This window comes from Erpetoichthys calabaricus, chromosome 7 (genome assembly GCF_900747795.2).
Source record: "Erpetoichthys calabaricus chromosome 7, fErpCal1.3, whole genome shotgun sequence".
NCBI lineage: Eukaryota > Metazoa > Chordata > Cladistia > Polypteriformes > Polypteridae > Erpetoichthys > Erpetoichthys calabaricus.
In genome coordinates, this window is record NC_041400.2 from 141016389 (window position 1) to 141037596 (window position 21208).

The 21208-nt window shown below is 38.6% G+C and overlaps 1 protein-coding gene across 1 annotated transcript in view; it reads left to right on the plus strand.

Annotated features, from left to right (window-relative positions):
* Positions 1-21208, plus strand: part of LOC114654724 (E3 ubiquitin-protein ligase RNF180-like) — a 60784-nt gene that overhangs the window by 28212 nt on the left and 11364 nt on the right. Inside the window, exon 5 of the mRNA XM_028805464.2 lies at positions 433-658. Coding sequence (XP_028661297.2) covers positions 433-658 — 226 coding nt within the window. The remainder of the gene's footprint in view (positions 1-432; positions 659-21208) is intronic.

The following is a 21208-nucleotide window of genomic DNA, read 5'->3' on the forward strand; positions in this document are numbered from 1 at the left end:
GTGGAGAAAATTGACCAAGATGAAAAAATTCTATAGGTGTTATTGCTCATGAAAGGAAAGGGGAAAATTTCCTGTCACTCTCTTTTCCTTTTAAAGTTAATCCATGGAGGAGCTACAACAGTAATTAAATATTTATTTCAATTTATTGTGCAATCCATCAGTATTGAGCTCTTAGTGTTTCTTTTTATTTTCCTGAAGCATTTGGACAGAAGTGCCTCCATAGTGTAAAGTAGACATAAAATATCTTTACAATAAAAGAGAGTGTTTCTCATGTTGTATTGTATAGAATTCATTATTTATTATTAGAAAAACAGAAATTTTGTTAAAATAGCTACTGTGATCATCTGCTTTGTTTTTCACACATGCACCTGTGACCCTTAATTGGATGAAGTGTTTTATATTAATCTCCTTGTTTTGTTTTTTTTTCTTCAGATTTCTTGTGGAAATCTCCCAAATCTTTATGATGATATCAGTGTCAGTGACAAGGAACAATACATGTGTGCTATATGTTTGGATATTTATTTTAGCCCTTACATGTGTTACCCTTGCCAGCACATCTTCTGTGAACCTTGCCTCCGAACTCTTGCCAAAGACAACCGTACCAAGGCTCCCTGCCCGCTTTGTAGGAAGATCATCTCTGATGTCCTTTTCCAGTCAGGTAAAACATTTTGACACAAAAGAGCAAACATTATTTGCTGCTATTTTGTTTGTATATTCTTCATATAGAAAAATTAAGCAATAATGAGACCTGTGTAAATGGTTTAAATGTGTGTTAATGGTTGTTGATGCAATTTCTTTTTCTGTTAGAAATTTGAGAGTTTGTTTCTCTCTTTAAATTGTACTTGTTTATAAAGCATTATGTTAGGGTATCAGAATTAGTTATCAACTAATTGGTGCAGTAAATAAGGTCCTATATTCTGTACTGATATGAAATTATTTCAATACATCAATGTGTACTGTGGGTTTTACAGCATATGTCTTGGAGGGCTATAGCAGATAGGCCATTTTTCACTGGAACATTATTTCACTGGAACATTAATCAGTGGTCTTCTTAAAAAAATATTTTCACACTGTTTGATAGACCTATTTCTTAATTAATGTTGATTAGCCTAAAATGACCTTCAGCGTGTTGAAATTTGAAATGAAATCTTTAGAACTTACCAGTACACCAACACTGTAGTTGAGAAACTTCCTGAGAGTTGTTTCTCATATTTGGATACCTGTGCAATCTCAATAATTTTTTGCAAAAGTTTAATTTATTTTTTGTGAGACACCACCATTTTTGACAAGTCTGACTATTATCATCTGTTCTATATATATAAATTAATGACTTATAAAATGCAGTCCTACTTTAATCTATATATATAAAAATGGAATGGGTGGGTCGTCGGGTGGGCCTTTTTTTCATTCCGTCGTTTTTTCGACGTTTTGAAAATGTAGAATGATTATTTGATTTTTTTTTTTTTATTTGATCGTGTCTATGTAGCCGCCGTCATAATAAAGTATCGCTAAAATCGTCATTTATCGTAATTTATTTTTGACGTATAACGTCGCCGTCGTCGAGGTCAGTGATACCAGTGCAAAAAATCTGCTTACGGTTGAAAGACACGCCCTACTCACTGGACAGTTAAAAACACCAATCAAACTAACGATGACATCAAGTATTACCCAATCAAAAGTAGGAAAGGAGGCATCTTCATAAAATGCGTGTGGGATGATTTGCATGAGACGCTGCTTTAAAAAAAAAATGATAAAAAAAATACGGGATAAATCCCGTCCAGTATTGATTCAAAACGGGACGCGCAATTTCATTGTCAAACGCGGCACGATTCCGTATTTTAAAGGACGGGTGGCAACCCTACAGTGCCAGGTAACCACCCATACAATCACATTGTGATTCAGACTAGGAATGCAATGAATGTAATTACCCCCGATCTACATACAAGGCGAAAGTCTTGCAACATTCAAAGATGATGGTTTGGGATAAGTACACCATACAACATAAAAGAGCTTATGAAGCCTTGAACCGAAAAAAGCAACATCTCAGAGATCGTAAAAAAAAAAATAGGAGCTAATGTCGTTTTACTCGCTGTAGATTTTAGTCAAACATTACCAGTTATTTCACGAGGGAGACCAGCACATCAACTCAACGCGTGTTTAAAATCCATGCTTCTCCCACGCTCGGTTATATGTCGCGTGTTCTCGGGTAGGTGCACCAAAAAATGTATACATTTAAGCATGTAATGGGCAAACAAAAAATGAGGTATACCCGAAGGCACAGCAGTAGTACTTAATGTAACTTTACTTCTTAAATGTTAATGTTTTACTGTTTAATAATTTATACGCTTCTTATATGTTGTTCAAATTCTTTTATCAAAATACCACTGACAGCGCAATGCACGATAACATCGAGTGAATACACCATACGCATCCGCCCACGGCTGCCCTGCTGTGCGCAGATAGGACTTGATTGTACAATAAAATAAAATAAAGATAAAAAGACTAAAACAATCATCACCCATAAAGCGGATAGTAGACGTGACGTACTATATGTGTACCACATTTCAAGTGTATAGGTGCAACGGTTTGCGAGCTACAGGTCATTTAAAATCCTGGACAGACACACAAATTGCCACGGTAGCAAATTACAGAAGAAGATTTTACTGTTTAATAATTTATATTTATATGAAATGTGCTTCTTATATATTACTTCATATTCTCATATGATAATGATGTTAATGTTTATATTGATTTCTGTGTTATTAAAACTGCATGTATGTGTGTATACAGTGGTGTGAAAAACTATTTGCCCCCCTTCCTGATTTCTTATTCCTTTGCATGTTTGTCACACAAAATGTTTCTGATCATCAAACACATTTAACCATTAGTCAAATATAACACAAGTAAACACAAAATGCAGTTTTTAAATGATGGTGTTTATTATTTAGGGAGAAAAAAAATCCAAACCTACATGGCCCTGTGTGAAAAAGTAATTGCCCCCTTGTTAAAAAATAACCTAACTGTGGTGTATCACACCTGAGTTCAATTTCCGTAGCCACCCCCAGGCCTGATTACTGCCACACCTGTTTCAATCAAGAAATCACTTAAATAGGAGCTGCCTGACACAGAGAAGTAGACCAAAAGCACCTCAAAAGCTAGACATCATGCCAAGATCCAAAGAAATTCAGGAATAAATGAGAACAGAAGTAATTGAGATCTATCAGTCTGGTAAAGGTTATAAAGCCATTTCTAAAGCTTTGGGACTCCAGCGAACCACAGTGAGAGCCATTATCCACAAATGGCAAAAACATGGAACAGTGGTGAACCTTCCCAGGAGTGGCCGGCCGACCAAAATTACCCCAAGAGCGCAGAGACGACTCATCCGAGAGGTCACAAAAGACCCCAGGACAACGTCTAAAGAACTGCAGGCCTCACTTGCCTCAATTAAGGTCAGTGTTCACGACTCCACCATAAGAAAGAGACTGGGCAAAAACGGCCTGCATGGCAGATTTCCAAGACGCAAACCACTGTTAAGCAAAAAGAACATTAGGGCTCGTCTCAATTTTGCTAAGAAACATCTCAATGATTGCCAAGACTTTTGGGAAAATACCTTGTGGACTGATGAGTCAAAAGTTGAACTTTTTGGAAGGCAAATGTCCCGTTACATCTGGCGTAAAAGGAACACAGCATTTCAGAAAAAGAACATCATACCAACAGTAAAATATGGTGGTGGTAGTGTGATGGTCTGGGGTTGTTTTGCTGCTTCAGGACCTGGAAGGCTTGCTGTGATAGATGGAACCATGAATTCTACTGTCTACCAAAAAATCCTGAAGGAGAATGTCTGGCCATCTGTTCGTCAACTCAAGCTGAAGCGAACTTGGGTGCTGCAACAGGACAATGACCCAAAACACACCAGCAAATCCACCTCTGAATGGCTGAAGAAAAACAAAATGAAGACTTTGGAGTGGCCTAGTCAAAGTCCTGACCTGAATCCAATTGAGATGCTATGGCATGACCTTAAAAAGGCGGTTCATGCTAGAAAACCCTCAAATAAAGCTGAATTACAACAATTTTGCAAAGATGAGTGGGCCAAAATTCCTCCAGAGTGCTGTAAAAGACTCATTGCAAGTTATCGCAAACGCTTGATTGCAGTTATTGCTGCTAAGGGTGGCCCAACCAGTTATTAGGTTCAGGGGGCAATTACTTTTTCACACAGGGCCATGTAGGTTTGGATTTTTTTTTCTCCCTAAATAATAAAAACCACCATTTACAAACTGCATTTTGTGTTTACTTGTGTTATATTTGACTAATGGTTAAATGTGTTTGATGATCAGAAACATTTTGTGTGACAAACATGCAAAAGAATAAGAAATCAGGAAGGGGGCAAATAGTTTTTCACACCACTGTATGTATATATATATATATATATATATATATATACTAGCAAAATACCCACGCTTCGCAGCGGAGAAGTAGTGTGTTAAAGAGGTTATGAAAAAAAAAAGGAAACATTTTAAAAATAACGTAACATGATTGTCAATGAAAGCCCGTTTCACTCAGTAAGTCTTATGTGTGTGTTTATGTATGTGTGTGTATATATATGTACATGTGTATATGTAGATATGTATATATATGTATATGTATATAAATGTTTATGTGTGTGTGTATATTATATATATATATATATATATATATATATATATATATATATATATATATATATATATATATATAAAAGACAGCAACAGTTATAACAATGACAACACAATTACATTGACAATCATGTTACGTTATTTTTAAAATGTTTCCTTTTTTTTTCATAACCTCTTTAACACACTACTTCTCCGCTGCGAAGCGCGGGTATTTTGCTATATATATATACGAGCTGTATATACCCGGCGTTGCCTGGGGCAGAAGTAACCTAATCGGTCAAACACTTACATATATACCAAAGTAAACCTAATCGGTCAAACAGTTACATATATAAAAAAAAGCGAACCTAATCGGATAAACAGCTTCATATATACAGAAGCGAACCTAATCGGACAAACAGCTAATCTATATACATAAGCAAACCTAATTGGTCAAACAGTTACATAAATACAAAAGCAAACCTAATCGATGAAACAGCTTCATATATACAGAAGCGAACCTAATTGGTCAAACAGTTATGCATGTGCAGAATAATTTTACAAAGATTATGCGTGTTAACAATCATTAAAAAGAAAAGATTGAGGAACTCTTCTTCTATATGTAATGAAGCTGGATGAAGCTGACTTGACGAAGACGTAGGTGGCATAGATTGGTTTTTCTAAAACAGAAGAAAAAAATGAGTATCTATTATTATTTTAAATTAGAATGAAAATGAGAACCTTGATTAGAGATAGATTATCCGTATTAAAATATGTGCATGAATAAACTTTTGCTAACTCTCTAGCAAAAGTTTATTCATACAAATTGGCATGGGATGGCTTTGTGAAAAAGTAAAAATTAGATAAAAATAAATTGAGAATGCGTACTTCGATTTGACTGAGATTATCTGTAATGATGAAAAAAAAGTTTAGTATGTTTTTTTTTCCATACGGGAAGGATGTAAAACCTTACATAGGCACCCTTCAGCCCATACTGAAGGGTACTGTCAGATTCTTACTGACTAAAAAACACCCTTTTTATTCCACAGCTACCCCAAAAACCACTATTAGGCATTACTTTGGGGTGGCAGTAGTTTAGTTATGAAACAGCTGGGTCCTGAAAAAAATCTGTCTTATTAGTGGCTTCATCACATATAGAAGAACAGTTCCTCAATCTTTTCTTTTTAATGATTGTTAACACGCATAATGTTTGTAAAATCATTCTGCACATGCATAACTGTTTGACCAATTAGGTTTACTTTGGTATATATGAAGCTGTTTGACCGATTAGGTTTACTTTGGTATATATGTAAGTGTTTGACCGATTAGGTTACTTCTGCCCCGGGCAACGCCGGGTATATACAGCTCGTAGATATTTAAATATGCAGGTTATGTTTTTTATGGTGAAATTCAGTTTAGCTAAACTTTTAGACAAATGCTCATTTAATACAATTGATGTTCCTAACTGTGAAGATGACAAAACATTTAGGCATATTTCCAAAACGTGTGAGCTAGGAGCCACAACAGATTGAAGAAGTTGGAAATAAGATATTGACAGAATTACAGAGCTAAAGAGGAAAATGTACAGTTTGAGACCACAGATAGGCTAGGGATAATTGGCAATTGGGAGTACGCATGTGGAATATGTAATACCTGAGCTGCAGTGAGTGGGATTTGAAATTACAATACCTTCCAGAAAACACAGACATGTTTAAGAACAATTTTACTTTTTTATTTTATGTGAGGCTGCAATTTGTGTTACTGGTAGGGATGATTTTACAAATTGGTAGGGATGATTTTACAACTGTTGTCAGTCACATAGAATTTTTTAATTTTTTCATGATAAATTTTTATTAATTACACATCAGATCTGGAAATACCAATAAATAATTTCAAATACATATAATCAAAAAAAACATCTATCACTAGCCAAATATTTTGAACCCCTCTTTATTAAAAATGTCTATGAGTATGGAGATGCCTAACTGAAACCATCTGAAAGAGGAGGAGGTAGCTGCCTGCAGTATTAAGGGTGGAGTTGCACAACCAAAGAGTGTGGAGGTGCCAATCATGCTGCCAACTTGTCTCCATATCTGAAAGCATTAAGGCATAACAACACCGAAAACAGGAGAAGGAGGAACTTTAGTTTATTAGAAAGAAAAGAGATAGATCACTCAATTAATAAGACAGTATGTACATTTTGAGTCTTTGAGCTTAACCAAGAGCGAACTGTGTATTCAATCAGCTAGTACTCGTGTGATGAAGTTTAACAAGGGCATCAGAAGATAGCTGCAATTTACTGTTCCAATTTTGTGTCAATCTAATGAAAGAGACTGTGTCATTTTTCAGAACTGTGCTACCTATTTTTCACTTAAAACAAAAGTGACTGACAAGATATAAATGCAAGTCAGACCCATCAGATGAGTTCTGGTGGAATATACGTGATCACTAATTTTCTTTTGAATCAACTTCTATGTTTTTCATGGGCATCTTCTACGTTTACATCTGCTCAAGTATATCCTTAAGGACATGAGACAGAAAAGCAAAATCCCGAACAATATAAACCAAAGTATGAAAGTTATTCAGTTCAAGATTCAGTACCAGCACTAGAAGAACTATAGGGCTTCACATGCATCTTTCGCTTACGATGCTGTGTTTGGATTTTTTAAGACCTCCCAAAGTTCATCTAAATGTGAAGTGTAAATGAATGAGGAATAAGATTTTTAAAGATTTTTTCCCCTGAAGGTTAATCAAACAAAGGATTTTTACTGGCAATAAGAACTAGACAAGAGTTAACGTTTTGCTTTCTTGTATCAATGTCATTTATATAAACTTATAAACATGTAGGAATTAAATAGATTATTTGTTTCATGTGGCTTTTAAAAATGAAATATAATTTATTAGTTTAGATGGTGACTTCATAAAGTGTCTTTTGAGCATGTGATCGGTGAAAAACTCTGTGTAATGTTAGGAATGACTTATGTGGAATATGGCCCGGACACCGATGGTTCCAAAACCAGCACACGTTTATTATACATTATCAGTGAAACACAGCACACAACCCAATACTCCCCCAAAGTCCAGGCCTGTCAATCACAGTGCCTTTCCTCAGGTCTGCCTCCACTCCTCTCCTCCTGAGTTCTTGCCTTCTTCCTCCCGACTCCAGCCATCGAATGGAGGGAGGCGGCCCGCCCCTTTTAAACCCACCCGGACGTGCTGCAGATGCCTCCCAATGAGCGCTGGGTGTCCCTGGTCTTCTTTCCCCCTGCACTTCCGGGTGTGGCGGAAGAGCTGAGGGCCAGGGCACCTCAGGCATCGGGGCGCCCCCTGGCGGTGACCACAGGCCACTATAGGGTTGAGCTTCTAAGCTCCTTTCCCATGGTCCCCATAGCCACCAGGGCGGTCGCCCCCTTGTGGTCCGGATGAGGCGTAATCCCTCCTCCGGTCCTTCCAGGCATCCTGGCTGGGTACTGCCCCCAGCCACTCGCCACACTTATTAAACGTTCTTTTCAGGATCCAGTGGCATTCCTGCATTTCACCCATTATTATTGGTTCAACCTGTTATGCTTTCCAGTCCTTTGTAGGACTAAGTGAGCTGGGCCAATTCTTGGACATGTATTTTTCAAATTATATTTCAAATCAAATTAAAACCTATTTGTAACATATATTTTTAATTTACAATCATAGAAGCAGCATTTGTAGAGGTCATGTGTAGCTAGTGAATCCTGCATAAATGTTTAGGCAGTGAGCAAGTTTGCAGAAAAATGATTTCATTTCATGTGTACTCCATCTTTTAGATAGAATAGATCCTGCAAAAATATTGCTCATATAAATAAAGAGGCACATACAGAGAAATGTTGCTAAACAATATGTGGAAAAGAACAGAACGACAGTGCCTCTCTCTCTCTCTCTGTCTCTGTCTCTGTCTCACTCTCAGGTCTGGTTTGTCAGTGTTAAAAGTTTTGGTGTACTTATTTTTTATACTATCATTTTTAGAACATTTTTAGAAATTGACAGACTAAGAAATGTCAATTTCTAAAAATGTTCGAAAAATGATAGTATAAAAAGTACATTTTTAACAATTATTAATAATAAAAAAGTGTCTAACATTTCATTTTAGTATTTGCAATATTAATAAACAGTGGAAAGCAACTGTTTTAGACAGAGTTGCCAGTGTTTGGTAAACTTCATTCTTCATTTTTAATACAGGACAAGGCTGAACTTAGAAGCCGAATTGTTGACCCTATAAAACATACGTATACTCAACCTTCAGAACTGACTTGGAGCTACTTTCCTCATTTATAACTCATAGTTGTATGTAACTTTAGTTATCTTTCCTCTTCTTTTGATCTGGATTCATATGTAACCATACATATATATATACTGCTCAAAAAATTAAAGGAACACTTTAAAAACACATCAGATCTCAATGGGAAAAATCATGCTGGATAGCTATACTGATGTGGACTGGATAATGTGTTAGGAATGAAAGGATGCCACATCGTTTGATGGAAATTAAAATTATTAGCCTACAGAGGGCTGAATTCAAAGACACCCTGATAATCAAAGTGGAAAAAAATGATGCGTCAGGCTAGTCCAATTTGCCGAAATTTCATTGTAGCAACTAAAACATATACTCAGTAGTTTGTATGGCCCTCAAGTGCTTTTATGCATGCCTGACAACATCGGGGCATGCTCCTAATGAGACGATAGATGGTGTCCAGGGGGTCTCCTCCCAGATCTGGACCAAGGCATCACTGAGCTCTTGGACAGTCTGAGGTACAACTTGGCGGCGTCGGATAGATAGATAGATAGATAGATAGATAGATAGATAGATAGATAGATAGATAGATAGATAGATAGATAGATAGATAGATAGATAGATAGATAGATAGATAGATAGATAGATAGATAGATAGATAGATAGATAGATAGATAGATACTTTATTAATCCCAATGGGAAATTCACGGATGGACCAAAACATAATGTCCCAGAGGTGTTCTATTGGATTTAGGTCAGATGAGCGTGGGGGCCAGTCAATTCCTTCATTCTACAGGAACTGCATGCATATTTTCGCCACATGAGGCCAGGCATTGTCATGCACCAGGAGGAACCCAGGACCCACTGCACCAGCATTGGGTCTGACAATGGGTCCAAGAATTTCATCCCGATACCTAATGGCAGTCAAGGTGCCGTTGTCTAGCCTATAGAGGTCTATATGTTCCTCCTTTGATATGCCTCCCCAGACCATCACTGACCCGCCACTAAAGCGGGCCACCCTCGTGAAGTCTTCCTGATTGTTTGGTCAGAGATGTTCACACCAGTGGCCTGCTGAAGGTCATTTTGTAGGACTCTGGCAGTGCTCATCCTGTTCCTCCTTGCCCAAAGGAGCAGATACCAGTCCTGCTGATGGGTTAAGGACCTTCTACAGCCCTGTCCAGCTCTCCTAGAGTAACTGCCTGTCTCCTGGAATCTCCTCCATGCCCTTGAGATTGTGCTGGGAGACACAGCAAACCTTCTGCAATGGCACGTATTGATGTGCCATCTTGGAGAAGTTGGACTACCTGTGCCACCTCTATAGGGTCCAGGTATCACCTCATGCTATCAGTAGTGAGACTGACCATAGCCAAATGCAAAACTAGTGAAAAAACAGTCAGAAAAGATCAGGAGGGAAAAACGTTCGTGGCCTCCACCTGTTAAACCATTCCTGTTTTGGGGGTCGTGTCATTGTTGCCCCTCTAGTGCACCTGTTGTTAATTTCATTAACACCAAAGCAGCTGAAACTGATTAACAACCCCCTCTGATACTTAACTGACCACATCAATATCCCAGATGTTTCATTGACTTGATGCTATACTCTGATTAAAAAGTGCTCCTTTAATTTTTTGAGCAGTATATATATGTGAGTATGTGTGTGTATACTGTATACATATATTGTGATTAAAGGCGCTATATTGCACCCGACCCAACACAGACTCACACTGAGGCATGTGTAACACACAAGAAAAACTTTATTTTTCTTGAGCTGCACGTCTTCCCCATGAACCCCCCCAGCCACAACACAGTCCAAATACGCACACAACACAGTCCTTTCCTCCTGGCACCACCACTCCTCCCATCTAGCTTCGTCCTCCACCTCCAGACTCTGGCCACTGAGTGGTGGTTGCTGGCCCTTTTTATAGCCCACCTGGAAGTGCTCCAGGTGCTTGATCACCTGTTTCTGATTGCACTTCCGGGCGGGGCTGTATAGTTGTCCAGGCAGGCTCAGGGACCCATGCAGCACCCCCTGGCGGCCACCCCAGATCCCAACAGGGCTGTGGAGAACCCCATCTCCCATGGAGCCCTGCGGGAAACTGAGGCACCATCGTCAGCCCGGGAGGCTGCCACCAAGTGTCCCGGGGAAGGTACTGAGACGCTCATGGTTGCACCCCCGGAACATATGTAGAAGGGGCGTCCACCCGCTACAGTATATATATTGCTTGCCAACCCCCCCGGCCTGCAGCCACTTCACATCTCTGCCGCTCTAGTATGTGGATTTCACTTTCACCAAACAACAAATCTTTTAATTCTCGCGGATATGCCTCTTCATTGGGAAGAAACAATACTTTTCCCTGATGGCAACACAAATTAGATGATCTACAAGTCTCCGACTTAAAGTTTAAATCCGAACAATATACAGTATTTGATCTCTTTTTGTTGTTCTGTTATTTCACCGAGTAATAATTTGTTTGTTTGGGCTAATGCGATCTTTACTATCATTTTTTTTGAGACTTTCGAATTTTACTACTTCCATTATCTCTTAACTTGCTGTGCATTCTTTGCAACGTTATACTTTGTCATCTACTCTTTTTCTTTTATTTCTGGCCCTGGGCGTGGTTAACTCTCTTGGCACAAAGTCTTGTCTCGCGGGACGTGAAAGTATCTCTCTGAAAAATTCACATCTCATCCCAGGCTAAAAAGTGTTGTCTCGTCCCAGGATTTTTTTATTATAATAGAGAGATATGTGTGTATATATATATATATATATATATATATAGATAGATAGATAGATAGATACTTTATTAATCCCAATGGGAAATTCACATTCTTCAGCAGCAGCATACTGATACAATAAATAATATTAAATTAAAGAATGATAATAATACAGGTGAAAAAAACAGACAATAACTATGTATAATGTTAAATATTAACGTTTAACCCCCCTGGTGGAATTAAAGAGTCGCATAGTTTGGGGGAGGAACGATCTCCTCAATCTGTCTGTGGAGCAGGACAGTGACAGCAGTCTGTCGCTGAAGCTGCTCTTCTGTCTGGAGATGATACTATTAAGTGGATGCAGTGGATTCTCCATAATTGATAGGAGCCTTCTGAGTGCCCTTCGCTCTGCCACAGATGTTAAACTGTCCAGCTCCATGCCAACAATAGAGCCTGCCTTCCTCACCAGTTTGTCCAGGCGTGAGGCGTCTTTCCTCTTAATGCTGCCTCCCCAGCACACCACTGCGTAGAAGAGGGCGCTCGCCACAACTGTTTGATAGAACATCTGCAGCATCTTATTGCAGATGTTGAAGGAAGCCAGCCTTCTAAGGAAGTATAACCGTCTTTGTCCTTTCTTGCACAGCGCATCAGTATTGGCAGTCCAGTCTAATTTATCATCCAGCTGCACTCCCAGATATTTATAGGTCTGCACCATCTGCACACAGTCACCTTTGATGATCACTGGGTCTATGAGGGGTCTGGGCCTCCTAAAATCCACCACCAGCTCCTTGGTTTTGCTGGTGTTCAGGTGTAGGTGGTTTGAGTCGGACCATTTAACAAAGTCATTGATTAGGTCCCTATACTCCTCCTCCAGCCCATTCCTGATACAGCCCACGATAGCAGTGTCATCAGCAAATATATATATATATATATATATGTATATATGTGTGTGTATTTTACATTTAAAAATACGGAAATTTTAGAGTAATTTTTATTCTTTATCAAACCAAGCTGCTTTATTTGATGTGCACACATATAACTAAAGGACATGCTCATCCATGCAAAAAACTGTTTACAATCAATTGTTAAAATCCACAAATGCAATTTTAGGGCCAGGGGTAGGAGTTAAGAAATCTCATTTTTAATTGTGCCTAGTAAGGGTTTAGTACTTAACAATTCAAGACTGATGGAAAATGGGGATACTTTCAATTGTGTAGTGCAGGTAAAATTAAATATCACAGAAGTACATCCTTGGCTTGTCACTTATCAGCAAAACTTTCAATTTTCTACTCTTAAAAACTCAAATGTCTGGCAGCAAAATCTTCAGCAGCCTACAATCCCTGAATGTACAAATTTGACTTGTGTCCATGAATGAAACAAAATCTAAAGCATTGACTACCACTATTTATTGCAAAATGGGTTGCATCAGATAGCAGACCTCTTAATTTAGGTGAAGATACAGGGCTGAGAGATGTCATTCCATGAGGTCTGAAAGTTCTTACACATTACCTTCACATGTGACATATCAAATATTTATATGAAAGACATAGTGGTCTTCACAGTTTGAAGCTAAAAAATTGCACAGTATAACAGTGGCATTCACAGGAGACTGCTGGACATCGCTGAACCACCCAATCACAATTGATTGAAGGACATGTTGTGATTAATTGTAATTAAAAATCCTTTAACAGCTGTAAAGTATCACATCTCTTATGGTAATTCTGTCTAATACATTTTCTAGAATGGTGGTACCAATAGTGTATCCTTAAGCTGTGGCTCAGTCAATAAGCCAATGAATCACAAAAACAAAACTCAATTTGTAGTGTCCATTGCAGTATTGTCTGTTAAACTATCACCATTGCCTGCTCCATCTTAATTATGTTCAGGTAACTTGGATTCTTATGAAATGACATTGGGTCTCTTCAATGAAATGTCCTGCTTCCGCCTTTGAACTGATGACCACTGGATTTGACGATGGAAACTCTGGTTCAGTTTGAGTAACATGTTATTTACACTACCTCTGCAGAAGTATGAGATGTGGTTAAAATAAAGTTTAAATAAAGTTTTATCGCTTGTTTCAAATTGCTGACAATATAGCAGGAAAGAGTAAGAAGTATATTACAAATGAGTGTAGGGATTCTAGCTTTGTTTTTCTTCAGCCAAGGAAAAATATCAACAGTGCTGCAAGCAGTGTATTACTCTAAGCAAAACAGGAGGACAAAATAATTATTTACACACACATTATTATTAAAGAGGCAGTAGGTGGTGCTAATTCTCTTATCTTTCTGCCTCTCTGTATAACATACTTTTGGTCCCCATTAATTAGAACTAATACATATTAAGGCGCATGTATTGATATCCAAAGCTGCCAGATCAGGTCATCTCTTTCTCATAAAATATCTGATTTCCAAGAATGTGGCACCTGTATCATACGAAAGCACAACTAACTGCAGGACCTGAATAATGTGTATATATCAGTAAAGCAGAACAGGGTAGTGGTACAAATATAATAAATATAAAACTATATAAACATAATACTGTATGCATAAAATATTTTATAGTTAAAATGGCAGAGAGTCCATTCAGGGATTTTGACTGGTGAAACATCACAATGATTCTGTCATCCATTACATTATCTTTCATAGCAATCCTGTCTTGGTACCATTTTTCCAACAGGGCAGTTCCCAGCCACTATTCCTGTCTTGTGGAAATACCATGTTATGTGCATTCCAGAATATGAAAAGTACCTAAAATATCACTTGCTGCTACACTACTTGGTAATTTATAATATTCTATGTGTATGTGGTTCTCTGATTAAAGGAAAAAATAATGTCTTCCTAACATTTTTGTGAAATTTTCTCTTAACAAGTTTCTACCTGCGTCCTAGCATTCTTTTTGAAGGCCTTGTTTTAAAGTAACAGGTAGGAAGCACTGTACTAATTCCCTTAATAATTTAAAAAACTACAGCCATGTCACCTTTTTATGTCTATTTGCCATAGCTGAAAAGATGCTTGTCTGGATTTTCTTTTGCTCTGTTATGTCTTTTTATAATTAGGGAAACCAAAACTACACACTATATTCAAGGTAAAGCTTCACTATTGAGCTTTATAGCATACAGTAAACTTACTTGACTTGTACTGTGCTCTGTGTTGTTCTTATTTTGTGAGATAAAGTCAGGGTGGGCAAATTACGCTGGTGTGCTTGAATAATGAAAGAAAGCTTAACAGAAAGTAAGCTTAATAAGAAAAAAGGAATATGGGATCTGGTTTTATTTGCGTCTTATAATGTTCATTTATTTAAAATACATCTTTTAAGTTATATGGTTTACAGTATGACAGTCAAATGTAAATTTATTACAACAAAGTATAATATTTAAAAAGTCTTCAATCAGAAACACACTCAATCTCATATATCACAGAAACAATTAAGATTTATAATCATAAACCATACTAAAACCCAGACCCTGAACAGAGAATTAATTAGTAATGTGTTTATGTATTTCTTGAATTAAAGTCTAGTTAGCCTTTCTCTGTGCTCGGAATAAATCAAACATTCAGTTCTGTTTCTAGTGACGGCTTTTTGTTTATATAGTTTGTCCCTGGGTAAGTGTGCATATTCTCTGTCAACTTTGGATATCTGTCTAATTCATTCTAATGTCTGTTTAGTTTTCTGTTTATTTTAAACACAGGTATGAATGTTACAATTTGTTTCCTCAGATGTGCTTTCAAAGCCTCCCAAAGTGTTGCTGCTGATGTCTCTGGATTTGCATTAGTTAAATAAATAAATAAATCTGAGAACTGATAAATTTAATGATGTCATTATCTCCTAAAATTAAGGTTTATGTGGGACCTAGTTTATAAATTCTAGAATAACAGAAGCATAATCAAAGATAACGATTGCATCATAATTACAATTTTTAAGCAAGAACAGAAGGTTGTTTCCAACAAGGAAGTAGTCAGTCGGTCTGAATTGCAATCTGATTATTTGGATGGTACTGTATCATATATAGTGAGGTTTTTGAGACCCTGACAACCCCCCAACTGTGCTGCACACCGACACACTGTTAACGCAGGCAGTGACTGGTAGTCTGTTGCCAGTGTCACTGTAAGTTCGCAGGCTTCTCACATAACATGTCTGTCACCCACTGTTGGATGCAGGGAACATTTAAAACTGGCTTCTGACCTGGCCGTGTGCTCACTTTATGTCTCCTTGCTTGTGCAGGAAGGCTATTTGTTCTTTAGGTCTGAGAAGGGAGTGAATGCAGGACGATGCCATCATCCCTGCTTGCATGCTGCATGTGTTTGAGTGACAGTTTGTATAAATGCTTTCAGAATGTCCCTGATTTTTTTGGGAACCTTCTCCTCCCTTATGTAAGTTTGTGACCCATACATCACATTATATTAATATTATATATATATATATATATATATATATATATATATATATATATATATATATATATATATATATATATATATATATATATATACAGTATATATATATATATATATATATAGTATATATACAGTTAGGTCCATAAATATTTGGACACAGACAACTTTTTTTTCTAATTTTGGTTCTGTACATTACCACAATGAATTTTAAATGAAACAACTCAGATGCAGTTGAAGTGCAGACTTTCAGCTTTAATTCAGTGGGGTGAACAAAATGATGCATAAAAATGTGAGGCAACTAAAGCACTTTTTTAATACAATCCCTTCATTTCAGGGGCTCAAAAGTAATTGGACAGTTGACTCAAAGGCTATTTCATGGGCAGGTGTGGGCAAGTCCGTCATTATGTCATTATCAATTAAGCAGATAAAAGGCCTGGAGTTGATTTGAGGTGTGGTGCTTGCATGTGGAAGATTTTGCTGTGAACAGACAACATGCGGTCAAAGGAGCTCTCCATGCAGGTGAAAGAAGCCATCCTTAAGCTACAAAAACAGAAAAAACCCATCTGAGAAATTGCTACAATATTACGAGTGACAAAATCTACAGTTTGGTACATCCTGAGAAAGAAAGCAAGCACTGGTGAACTCAGCAACGCGAAAAGACCTGGACGTCCACGGAAGACAACAGTGGTGGATGATCGCAGAATCATTTCCATGGTGAAGAGAAACCCCTTCACAACAGCCAACCAAGTGAACAACACTCTCCAGGGGGTAGGCGTATCGATATCCAAGTCTACCATAAAGAGAAGACTGCATGAAAGTAAATACAGAGGGTGCACTGCAAGGTGCAAGCCACTCATAAGCCTCAAGAATAGAAAGGCTAGCTTGGAATTTGCTAAAGAACATCTAAAAAAGCCAGCACAGTTCTGGAAAAACATTCTTTGGACAGATGAAACCAAGATCAACCTCTACCAGAATGATGGCAAGAAAAAAGTATGGAGAAGGCGTGGAACCGCTCATTATACAAAGCATACTATCATCTGTAAAACACGGTGGAGGCAGTGTGATGTCTTGGGCGTGCATGGCTGCCAGTGGCACTGGGACACTAGTGTTTATTGATGATGTGACACAGGACAGAAGCAGCCGAATGAATTCTGAGGTGTTCAGAGACATACTGTCTGCTCAAATCCAGCTAAATGCAATCAAATTGATTGGGCGGCGTTTCATGATACAGACGGACAATGACCCAAAATATACAGCCAAAGCAACCCAGGAGTTTATTAAAGCAAAGAAGTGGAAAATTCTTGAATGGCCAAGTCAGTCACCTGATCTTAACCCAATTGAGCATGCATTTCACTTGTTGAAGACTAAACTTCAGACAGAAAGGCCCACAAACAAACAGCAACTGAAAGCCGCTGCAGTAAAGGCCTGGCAGAGCATTAAAAAGGAGGAAACCCTGCATCTGGTGATGTCCATGAGTTCAAGACTTCAGGCTGTCTTTGCCAGCAAAGGGTTTTCAACCAAGTATTAGAAATGAATATTTAATTTCCAGTTATTTAATTTGTCTAATTACTTTTGAGCCCCTGAAATGAAGGGATTGTGTTCAAAAAATGCTTTAGTTGCCTGCATTTTTATGCAATCTTTTTGTTCACCCCACTGAATTAAAGCTGAAAGTCTGCACTTCAACTGCATCTGAGTTGTTCCATTTAAAATTCATTGTGGTAATGTACAGAACCAAAATTAGAAAAAAGTTGTCTCTGTCCAAATATTTATGGACCTAACTGTGTATATATATATATATATATATATATATATATATATATATATATATATATATATATACACACACACATATACAGTGGGGCAAAAAAGTATTTAGTCAGCCACCAATTGTGCAAGTTCTCCCACTTAAAAGGATGAGAGGCGCCTGTAATTTTCATCATAGGTATACCTCAACTATGAGAGACAAAATGAGAAAAAAAATCCAGAAAATCACATTGTCTGATTTTTAAAGAATTTATTTGCAAATTATGGTGGAAAATAAGTATTTGGTCACCTACAAACAAGCAAGATTTCTGGCTCTCACAGACCTGTAACTTCTTCTGTAAGAGGCTCCTCTGTCCTCCACTTGTTACCTGTATTAATGGCACCTGTTTGAACTTGTTATCAATATAAAAGACACCTGTCCACAACCTCAAACAGTCACACTCCAAACTCCGGTATGGCCAAGACCAAAGAGCTGTCAAAGGACACCAGAAACAAAATTGTAGACCTGCACCAGGCTGGGAAGACTGAATCTGCAATAGGTAAGCAGCTTGGTGTGAAGAAATCATCTGTGGGAGCAATTTTTAGAAAACGGAAGACATACAAGACCACTGATAATCTCCCTCGATCTGGGGCTCCACGCAAGATCTCACCCCGTGGGGTCAAAGTGATCACAAGAATGGTGAGCAAAAATCCCAGAACCACACGGGGGGAGCTAGTGAATGACCTGCAGAGAGCTGGGACCAAAGTAACAAAGGCTACCATCAGTAACACACTACGCCGCCAGGGACTCAAATCCTGCAGTGCCAGACGTGTCCCCCTGCTTAAGCCAGTACATGTGCAGGCCCGTCTGAAGTTTGCTAGAGAGCATTTGGATGATCCAGAAGAGGAATGAAACCAAAATAGAACTTTTTGGTAAAAACTCTACTCGTCGTGTTTGGAGGAGAAAGAATGCTGAGTTGCATCCAAAGAACACCATACCTACTGTAAAGCATGGGGGTGGAAACATCATGCTTTGGGGCTGTTTTTCTGCAAAGGGAGCAGGACGACTGATCCATGTAAAGGAAAGAATGAATGGGGCCATGTATCGTCAGATTTTGAGTGAAAACCTCCTTCCATCAGCAAGGACATTGAAGATGAAACGTGGCTGGGTCTTTCAGCATGACAATGATCCCAAACACACTGCCCGGGTAACGAAGGAGTGGCTTCGTAAGAAGCATTTCAAGGTCCTGGAGTGGCCTAGCCAGTCTCCAGATCTCAACCCCATAGAAAATCTTTGGAGGGAGTGGAAAGTCTGTGTTGCCCAGCGACAGCCCCAAAACATCACTGCTCTAGAGGAGATCTGCATGGAGGAATGGGCCAAAATACCAGCAACAGTGTGTGAAAACCTTGTGAAGACTTACAGAAAACGTTTGACCTCTGTCATTGCCAACAAAGGGTATATAACAAAGTATTGAGATGAACTTTTGTTATTGACCAAATACTTTTTTTCCAACCATAATTTGCAAATAAATTCTTCAAAAATCAGACAATGTGATTTTCTGGATTTTTTTTTCTCATTTTGTCTCTCATAGTTGAGGTATACCTATGATGAAAATTACAGGCCTCTCTCATCTTTTTAAGTGGAAGAACTTGCACAATTGGTGGCTGGCTAAATACTTTTTTGCCCCACTGTACAGTGCACCCGGAAAGTATTCACAGCGCATCACTTTTTCCACATTTTGATATGTTACAGCCTTATTCCAAAATGGATTAAATTCATTTTTTTCCTCAGAACTCTACACACAACACCCCATAATGACAACGTGAAAAAAGTTTACTTGAGGTTTTTGCAAATTTATTAAAAATAAAAAAACTGAGAAATCACATGTACATAAGTATTCACAGCCTTTGCTCAATACTTTGTCGATGCACCTTTGGCAGCAGTTACAGCCTCAAGTCTTTTTGAATATGATGCCACAAGCTTGGCACACCTATCCTTGGCCAGTTTCGCCCATTCCTCTTTGCAGCACCTCTCAAGCTCCATCAGGTTGGATGAGAAGCGTCGGTGCACAGCCATTTTAAGATCTCTCCAGAGATGTTCAATCGGATTCAAGTCTGGGCTCTGGCTGGGCCACTCAAGGACATTCACAGAGTTGTCCTGAAGCCACTCCTTTGATCTCTTGGCTGTGTGCTTAGGGTCGTTGTCCTGCTGAAAGATGAACCGTCGCCCCAGTCTGAGGTCAAGAGCGCTCTGGAGCAAGCAGGTTTTCACCCAGGATGTCTCTGTACATTGCTGCAGTCATCTTTCCCTTTATCCTGACTAGTCTCCGAGTCCCTGCCGCTGAAAAACATCCCCACAGCATGATGCTGCCACCACCATGCTTCACTGTAGGGATGGTATTGGCCTGGTGATGAGCGGTGCCTGGTTTCCTCCAAACGTGACGCCTGGCATTCACACCAAAGAGTTCAATCTTTGTCTCATCAGACCAGAGAATTTTCTTTCTCATGGTCTGAGAATCCTTCAGGTGCCTTTTGGCAAACTCCAGGTGGGCTGCCGTGTGCCTTTTACTAAGGAGTGGCTTCCGTCTGGCCACTCTACCATACAGGCCTGATTGGTGGATTGCTGCAGAGATGGTTGTCCTTCTGGAAGGTTCTCCTCTCTCCACAGAGGACCTCTGGAGCTCTGACAGAGTGACCATTGGGTTCTTGGAAACCTCCCTGACTAAGGCCCTTCTCCCCCGATCGCTCAGTTTAGATGGCCGGCCAGCTCTGGGAAGAGTCCTGGTGGTTTCGAACTTCTTCCACTTACGGATGATGGAGGCCACTGTGCTCATTGGGACCTTCAAAGCAGCAGAAATTTTTCTGTAACCTTCCCCAGATTTGTGCCTCGAGACAATCCTGTCTCGGAGGCCTACAGACAATTCCTTTGACTTCATGCTTGGTTTGTGCTCTGACATGAACTGTCAACTGTGGGACCTTATATAGACAGGTGTGTGCCTTTCCAAGTCATGTCCAATCAACTGAATTTACCACAGGTGGACTCCAATTAAGCTGCAGAAACATCTCAAGGATGATCAGGGGAAACAGGATGCACCTGAGTTCAATTTTGAGCTTCATGGCAAAGGCTGTGAATACTTATGTACATGTGCTTTCTCAGTTTTTTTATTTTTAATAAATTTGCAAAAACCTCAAGTAAACTTTTTTCACATTGTCATTATGGGGTGTTGTGTGTAGAATTCTGAGGAAAAAAATGAATTTAATCCATTTTGGAATAAGGCTGTAACATAACAAAATGTGTAAAAAGTGATGTGCTGTGAATACTTTCCGGATGCACTGTGTATATGTATATATATATATATATATATATATATATATATATATATATATATATATATATATATATATATATAGTAAAAGAAAGCACAAACATAATCTATAAGAGTTGGGGAATCCGTACCCGTATACTG